This window comes from Triticum dicoccoides, chromosome 3B (genome assembly GCF_002162155.2).
Source record: "Triticum dicoccoides isolate Atlit2015 ecotype Zavitan chromosome 3B, WEW_v2.0, whole genome shotgun sequence".
Classification (NCBI taxonomy): Eukaryota; Viridiplantae; Streptophyta; class Magnoliopsida; order Poales; family Poaceae; genus Triticum; species Triticum dicoccoides.
The window spans coordinates 258,269,842-258,278,645 of record NC_041385.1 but is presented as its reverse complement, the minus strand read 5'-3'; the positions used below and the strand labels follow the sequence as shown (position 1 = coordinate 258,278,645).

Sequence of the window (8,804 nt, the reverse complement as noted above, 5' to 3'; positions counted from 1 at the left end):
GCTGCAGATCCACTTCGCCGCCTCCAACAACGCCGCCGAATACGAGGCGCTCATTCACGGGCTCCGGCTTGCCAAGGAACTCGGCATTTGCCGGATCCTGTGCTATGGCGACTCCGACTTGGTGGTCTAGCAGTCGTCTGGCGACTGGGACGCCAAGGACGCAAACTTGGCGAGCTACCGCTTCCTGGTGCAGCAACTCAGCGGATACTTCGAGGGGTGTGAGTTCCTTCACGTGCCAAGGAACGACAACGATCAAGCAGACGCCTTGGCACGAGTCGGCTCCACCCGCCAAGCAATACCTTCCGGCGTCGCTCTTCAGCGCCTCCTCAAGTCGTCTATCAAGCCTTCACCAGAATCAGACTCCATCTTTGTGCCGGCTCCTCCCGAAGAAGTCGGATCCGACTCAAGAGCCTTCGCAGACGGCCCCAAGAAAATCATAGTTGAAGCCGGCCCGGGGACTTCAGAACCCGGCCCGGGGACTGCGCCAGTCGGCCCGGGGACTCCGTCAATCCAACAAGCGGCCGTGGATTCCGGCCCGCCGCCTCCCAGCCCAGCCACCCTTGTCCAAGTCGCTGTGGTGGCAGTCGAAGAAATAGCAGCACCTTCATGGGCCCAGCCCATCCTCAGGTTCTTAGTAAACAGAGAGCTGCCAACTGATGAAACCTTGGCTCGGTCAGTGCAACGCCGAGCAGCAGCTTACACTATAGTCAACAGAGAGCTGGTTAGACGCAGCGTTACCGACGTCTTCCAACGCTGCGTCGAGGCAGAACAAGGCCAGGCGATTCTCAGAGACATTCATCAGGGCGAATGCGGCCACCATGCGGCTTCAAGGACACTCGTCGCCAAAGCCTTTCGGCACGGTTTCTTCTGGCCGACTGCCCTGGAAGAGGCCAAGGAGTTAGTCCAAAAGTGCAAGGGGTGCCAGATTTTCCGTTCCAAGCCACTTCAGCCGGCTTCCGCGCTGAAGACAATCCCCATCGCCTGGCCCTTCGCAGTTTGGGGCCTGGACATGGTGGGACCATTCAAGACGGCCCGAGGCGGCCTAACTCATCTGCTTGTCGCGGTGGACAAGTTCACCAAGTGGATAGAAGCAAAGCCCATCAAGAAGTTGAACAGTCCGACTGCGGTGACTTTCATCGCCGACATCACGGTGCGGTATGGCATACCGCACAGCATCATCACCGACAATGGCACAAACTTCGCCAAAGGCGCCTTGGCCCGTTTCTGCGTGACGCAGGGCATCCGACTGGACTTAGCGTCTGTTGCCCATCCGCAGTCAAACGGCCAGGTGGAGCGAGCAAACGGCCTCATCCTGTCCGGCATCAAGCCTCGACTGGTCAAACCACTCGAGCGTTCGGCCGGCTGTTGGGTTGAGGAGCTACCATCCGTCCTTTGGAGTCTGCGCACGACTCCAAACAAGTCAACCGGCTTCACGCCTTTCTTCCTCGTCTACGGTGCCGAAGCCGTCATCCCGACGGACATAAAGTTCGACTCTCCGCGAGTCACCATGTGCAGCCAATGAGCATGGTTTTACCAGGTGTGGTTGGATTCAAGCTCACCGGAAAGTTACAGGATGGTGTCACTACTACAGACCTTGCCCTTACTTTGACCCAGATGCTAAGGAAGCATGGTGTTGTTGGCAAATTTATTGAATTCCACGGTAGGGGTTCGTGCTAAATAGCGACAGATAACATGTTCGTATATATTGGTCATATTTAATTAGTGTTTTCTCCTTTTTCTATTACATTCAGGTGAGGGTGTGGGCAGCATCCCTTTGCCTGCTAGAGCCACAATCGCAAACATGACTCCAGAATATGGCGCTACCATGGGATTTTTCCCTGTAGATCAAGTGGCATTAGATTACCTCAGACTAATAGGGCGAAGTGATGAAACAGTATGTTTAACTATCTACTACTCTTAGTCTATTCCATCACATTTCTATTTGTTTTTTTTCTATTTGTTGATAGCTGGGTAAAACTGGTACCGTGAGCAAACCATAGCGCTTCTCCATTACACTACATACTATAGGGAGTTTTTGGTTGGGCACTTAGGCCATTAGCTAGCTCTTCACACAAGAAGAAAGCTAAAAGCTTTCGCCATATCCAAAAGCCTAATAGCTTTTTTAGAAAAGGAGGATGACCCCCGACCTCTGCATCTGGGTGATGCATACGGCCACTTTATTAATTATTCTCACAAGACCTTACAAAGTCATACAACAGTAAGACTAAAGCCGCCGTCTAAGCAACAAACTGTCGTTACACCTATCCAGTTGATAAAGGGGCGCAGATAGCCTGGACCTAATACCAAACAGACATCGCAGCCAAGCCTAACATCTAAGACTTGAGACCCCAACCTAGCCACTTGCCGAGTCTGGGGCACACACGGTCCGGCGTGCTCTCAGAGGCATGATAATCTGGGGCACGATTTTCTGGCTATTGCCAGTTTAATTCGTTACTTAGCACATTGAGTGACCTAGAAACAAATAGTTACGAAAAAGAAGAGAAGTCCATATTTCGTTCTTATTTTATGGAGAGAAGTCCATATATATTTCAGCGCTGAATTGACACGAATGTTTAAGAAACAACTCGGAACTTTAAAACCATCTAAGATACAACCCGAAGCTTTCAAAACCATGCAAATTTCAACCCTAACTCCCTCAAGCGGGCTTCTGGTCAGTTTGTATGGTTTTGACCAGTTGACCGACCCAGTCAGCATTCACATCAGCCGCCACATCACCAACACACTTTTTTGAACCAAAAATAGACGTGTCGAGGAAAAATGAAAACAATGTGTAAAATGAACACTACCATAATGATCATTTTGTGATAATTTCAAACTTTTTTGCCAAACATATTAAAAATATAAGGAAAATACCAAATATCCATTTCGGCTCACAAGCTCATCTGATCCCGTGAACAGTAAAATCAGAATAAATAGTAAACAAATTCAAAAAACTCTATTTTTGGATCAAAGATATTTTAATACGTGAGGTCCGCTCCAAATTTCAGCGCATTTGGACATCTGAGCAGCTCTCAGGAAAAAACAAAATCGGTCCGGAACAATGCACGAACAGTAAACTTTTTCACACACCTCAATTTTGTTTTCTTTTTTTGCTGAAAGCAGCTCAGCTGTCCAAACGAACTGAAATTTGGCACGAACATCACACACTAACACCATCTTCCATGGAAAAAATGCGGAATTTTTTGAAATTTTCTAGTATTTCTTTTGATTTTACTGTTCGTGCGCAGGAGCAGATGAGCTCGGGAGCCGTTTAGCCACTCTTGGAAAAATGCATATTCAGGACTGTTTTTGGCCAAATTTTGACCCAAAGATAAAAGTTTTCAAAATATTGAAGACTTTCTCCAAAATGAACAATACCATGCTGATCATTCTGGGAAAGTTCCAAACTTTTTTGCTGAAACATTTTGCTGAACAGATTAAAAATACAAGAAAAAACATATTTATGGCCTTTCTTGTAAAAGTTTGAGCAAAAGTAAAAGTGCCTAGAAAATTAAAATATTCTCTAACAGGAACACTACTTACCATGCTGATCATTCTACGTAAGTTTACTTTTTTTTTTCTTTTCATATTGAAAAATACAAGCAAAATACACATTGAGGACATTTTTCGTTCAAATTTGGACAACAAATGGAAGTATCCAAAAATAAATAAAAATCTTCTCTAACAAAAACACTACCATGCTGATCAACCCGGAAAAGTTTCAAGCTTTTTGCAAAACAGATTAAAAAATACAAGGAAAATACATAGCAGGACCTTTTATGTTCAACTTTTGACCAAAAATGAAGTGTCCAGAAACAATTGAAAACATTGTATAAAATGAACAGTACAGTGATGATCATTTTGGGAAAGTTTCAAACTTCTTTGCCAAACAGATAAAAATACAAGGATAATACATATTTAAGACCTTTCCTCGTGACATGGCAACTCATGTGGATGTCGACTAGGCGGGACAGCTGCTCAAACCAGTCAAACTAACCAAAAACCGATTGAGCAGAGTGAGGATTAAAAGTTGCACGGTTCTGAAAATCCAGGGTTGTAACTTAGGTGGTTTTGAAGTTTAGGGTTGTTTCTTAGACATTTGTGTCAATTTAGAGTTTAAATATGGACTTCTCTGAAGAAAAAACCCACAAAATAAAAATGATACTCCCTTCGTCCCATAATGTAAGACGTTTTTTGACTCTAGTGTAGTGTCAAAAAACGTTTTACATTATGGGACGGAGGGAGTACTAGTTTATTTCCAAAGCACGACCACTTCTCCATGGAAGTCACTCAACTGCTTTTAGGTAAATAGTAAAGCACTTAAACATGCGTACTACATACTATGTACTCCCTCCGTTCCTAAATATAAGTCTTTGTAGAGATTTCACTAAATGGACTACATACGGAGCAAAACGAATGAATCTACACTTAAAATGCATCTATATACATCCGTATGTGATTTATAGTAGAAGCTCTACAGAGACTTATATTTAGGAACGGAGGGAGTATTAAATTGGTTGCATCCTTATGCAAACTAATCAAATATTGCATTTTGATTTAGGTATCAATGATTGAAGCATATTTGCGAGCTAACAAGATGTTTGTGGACTGCAATGAGGTATGGCTTTGCCTTTGTTTTTTCATTATGATGCTCACATTTGAGTTTTATGTTACTCAGAATATGGACAAACTTGCGTTCATGATGGCAGCCTCAAACGGGACCAGTTTACTCTTCAGATCTTGAGCTGGACCTTACTACGGTGGAGCCTTCTGTTGCTGGCCCAAAGAGGTGTGTGGTCTTGACGACTATGTTGTTCTCATTGAATAAATATGGAAGCTCCCAAGTTTGAGTACTCATGCTTCAATTTGGGTGCATAGTTCCTCTCTATTTAGAGGACATTTAGTTCCTTCGATATCCTCCTTCATGTTATTTCATGATATAATTGTTCTGCTAATGGGGAGGTGCATTATGATTATTGTTTGATTAATCAAATTGTAGGCCTCATGACCGGGTTCCTTTGAAGGAGATGAAATCTGATTGGCATGCTTGCCTCGGCAATGAGGTTGGTTTCAAGGTAAGCTTTTGGTTTAGCGGCATAGCGCTAATGCATGACAGGAATGAGATTAAATATCCGACATTAGTCACCAAATACCTATAATTTCTTCAAAAACATTTCAGGGTTATGCAGTGCCTAAGGAACAACATAATAAAATTGTGAAATTTGACTTCCATGGACAACCCGCTGAAATCACACATGGCAGTGTGGTTCTTGCAGCAGTATGCAGTTCCACAAACTCATCAAATCCTAGCGTTATGATTGGTGCTGGCCTTGTGGCAAAAAAAGCCTGCGAATTGGGTCTTGAGGTCTGTTCTTTCATAATGTGTTCACATCTTCTATTTGCATGGATGACTTGTTGGTGCTTCGTCTCTTCTCTTGCGGTGACAATCTGTTTTTGACTGTGCAAAAACACTTTTCTTCAGGTGAAGCCATGGGTTAAGACAAGCCTGGCCCCTGGATCTTTGGTTGTCACCAAATACTTGGAACACAGGTATATATGTCCTTTTGCCACCCCGCAACTTTTTGAAGAAACATGGAATCATAGTTGCAACGTATAGTATATGTATGGGGAATGGCATTAAAATATGTTGCCATTTATTCATGCAGTGGCCTTCAAGAATATTTGAACCATCAAGGCTTCCATCTTGTCGGATATGGTTGTACCACTTGTATCGGCAACTCCGGCGACCTTGATAAATCTTTATCAGATGCTATTGTAGATAACGGTAATACAATGCACACTAAATATTTTTCACAGCAATGCGTTTGTACTCATGGTTTATATTATTTGGTTAGATGTTGTTGTTGTTGCTGTGTTGTCGGGCAACCGTAACTATGAGGGTCGTGTGCACCCTCTAACTCGAGCTAACTACCTCGCCTCACCACCTCTTGTTATTGCATATGCTCTTGCTGGCACCGTAAGTCCATTACATTCTCCCACCTTGATGCTCACATAGGCATAACTCTCTCTTTTCCTTCGCATGATGGTTAACTAGGGCTCATTACAAATCGTGCCATTTTAGGTTGACATTGATTTTGAGAAAGAACCTATTGGAATTGGAAAGGATGGCAAGGAGGTTTACTTCAAGGATGTATGGCCCACAAATGAAGAAATCGAGCAGGTATTGTAACTTCAATACTCCTGTCCATGTTTTAGCTGCTATCTTTATTACGTAAAGTTCAACCTGATTAAAATTGATGATAAATTAATCACGCTCTAGAATATGTGTTGTCTAAATTTACTCACTCCAATTACTAATATATGAGATAAATTTCTTTGATGAAGCGAGAATAGTACCACTAAATATTTCGTGGAAAAAAAGATCTTGTGACGATAACTTATTAGATCCTTCATGTATAACTGAAATGCTACATGATGACCAGGTTATCAAGTCCAACGTGTTGCCGAAGATGTTCGTGGACACGTATGGTTCCATCACGGAGGGCAACGACGCATGGAACAATTTAGTGGTCCCGAAAGAGACGCTCTACCCATGGGATCCAAAATCCACCTACATCCACAAACCGGCGTACCTGGAAAATATAACCATGACCCCGCCCGGCCCGCCCTCAGTGAAGGATGCCTACTGCCTACTAAGCCTAGGGGACAGCATCACCACCGACCACATCTCTCCCTCAGGGGTCATCAAGCCAGGAACCCCTGCCGCCAAGTATCTGCTGGAGCGCGGCGTGAAGCCCGAGAACTTCACCACATATGGCAGCCGACGTGCCAACGACGAGATCGTTGTGAGAGGGGCGTTTGCCAACATTAGGATTGTGAACAAGCTTTTGGAGGGAGAGGTGGGGCCTAAAACCATCCATGTCCCTACGGGGGAGAAGCATTACGTTTTCGACGCTGCCATGGTATGTGATCGTCTATTTTTAAAGTTTCATCAAAATTACATGTATTCGAGTAGTTATGGAGTCACTGAAATAATATCTAATCACCTACATTGACCCCTCGGTTCATATACAATCTATCCACTAAAAGTGTACTATTGATGTTTTGCTAACACTGTGCACTTTTCAAAACCACTTCTTACAACTTTTTTGTTTGTTTGTTGTAATTAATGCAATGCAGAAATACAAGTCGGAGGGTCATGACATGGTCATTCTTGCCGGTGATGAGTATGGAGCCGGGAGCTCCCGTGATAGCGCCGCCAAGGGGCCATTGCTCCTGGTAATCAATTCATCTCCATAGAGAGACTCTATGCCGATCCTCAATCTTGCTCCGCATGAAACTAATCAGCAAGTTGTGTGGTGTTTTGGAACAGGGCGTCAAGGCAGTGATCGCTAAGGGCTTCGAGCGCATCCACCGGAGTAACTTGGTGGGGATGGGGATCATCCCTCTCCGCTTCAAGGTTGGCGAGGATGCAGATTCACTCAACCTCAGTGGGCATGAGCGTTTCACGATCGACCTCCCTGGCAAGATTACCGAGATCTGTGCAGGCCAAGATGTGACCGTTACGACACAAAATGGGAAATCCTTCACTTGCACACTTTGCATTAACACGCAAGTATGTCATATCTAAGCCATAATGTAAACTGGTTGACGCATTGATATAGTCTTCAAACTAAAATTTAGCCTCCATGTATATTTAGTCATGTAACATGTTGTTAATTTTTCTAAACTTATGGTCAAACATAAAAATATGCCTCTTGCACATATTCTAAAACAACCTACATTGTCCTGTTCTTTCTTGTGATGTAGGTGGAGCTGGAATACTTTAACCATGGAGGCATCCTCCCCTACCTTATCCGCAAATTGGCATGACCGACCGAGGAACTGCATTTAAATTGTGTTATCTATATGCAATGTCATGATTTTTTTATAAATTGATTATTTGTACCCCTTGATTCCATTTTAACTTTCATTTTTTAATAAATTTGTGATGAAACATTTAAAAAGACATAACGGAGCTTCAACAATAATTAAGAGGGGACAATTTACTTGATAGTGTATTGATAATTTATTAGTGAAGACAATATGTTTGTTTGGCGTACATATATGCACATCCGCAAAGCTTTCTCTTGGGATGTTTGTGGGCACACGGTGATGGTGCAAGAATGGTCAATGTAGGACTGAACACGTGTTGGTAGATGCACCACTAACAAGCCAATGCTAACTCTGTGTGTCACTGTTATAGATAACAACACCGACAACCCCACATTTGGTTAGTTAGTTAGTTGTAATGGTATCGTCAACTCCTGTATTAGGTGAAGGAAATATGCCCTAGATGCAATAATAAAGTTATTATTTATTTCCTTAATTCATGATAAATGTTTATTATTCATGCTAGAATTGTATTAACCGAAAACTTGGTACATGTGTGAATACATAGACAAAACATATAGTCCCTAGTATGCCTTTACTTGACTAGCTCGTTAATCAAAGATGGTTAAGTTTCCTAACCATAGACATGTGTTGTCATTTGATGAACGGGATCACATCATTAGGAGAATGATGTGATGGAGATGACCCATCTGTTAGCTTAGCATTATGATCCTGTCAGTTTTATTGCTACTGCTTTCTTCATGACTTATACAAAGTTCCTCACACTGAGATTATGCAACTCCCGAATACCGGAGGAACACTTTCTATGCTACCAAACGTCACAACGTAAAAGGGTGATTATAAAGGTGCTCTACAAGTGTCTCCGAAGGTGTTTGTTGGGTTGGCATAGATCGATATTAGGATTTGTCACTCCGTGTTTCGGAGAGGTATCTCTGGGCCCTCTCGGTAGT

At 43.2% G+C, this 8,804-nt stretch overlaps 1 protein-coding gene across 1 annotated transcript; it reads left to right on the top strand.

The window, feature by feature from the left end:
• Positions 1 to 1,514: 1,514 nt before the first annotated feature.
• LOC119275814 (putative aconitate hydratase, cytoplasmic) lies at positions 1,515 to 7,969 on the top strand. The gene is made up of 14 exons (XM_037556735.1): positions 1,515 to 1,660; positions 1,752 to 1,894; positions 4,562 to 4,618; positions 4,710 to 4,789; positions 5,000 to 5,075; positions 5,180 to 5,365; positions 5,483 to 5,550; positions 5,667 to 5,785; positions 5,856 to 5,977; positions 6,083 to 6,181; positions 6,444 to 6,923; positions 7,141 to 7,239; positions 7,334 to 7,576; positions 7,771 to 7,969. Exons 1-14 carry the CDS (start codon positions 1,519 to 1,521, stop codon positions 7,831 to 7,833), a joined length of 1,977 nt encoding a protein of 658 aa, XP_037412632.1. The 5' UTR covers positions 1,515 to 1,518; the 3' UTR covers positions 7,834 to 7,969.
• Positions 7,970 to 8,804: the final 835 nt, after the last annotated feature.

Bases quoted from the DNA above. Each gene is read 5' to 3' on its own strand.
- LOC119275814 (XM_037556735.1), top strand. From the start codon at position 1,519: ATGAGCATGGTTTTACCAGGTGTGGTTGGATTCAAGCTCACCGGAAAG. The intron at 4,619-4,709 runs GTATGGCTTTGC...TCATGATGGCAG, and splicing joins TGTTTGTGGACTGCAATGAG to CCTCAAACGGGACCAGTTTA. The intron at 5,978-6,082 runs GTAAGTCCATTA...GTGCCATTTTAG, and splicing joins CATATGCTCTTGCTGGCACC to GTTGACATTGATTTTGAGAA.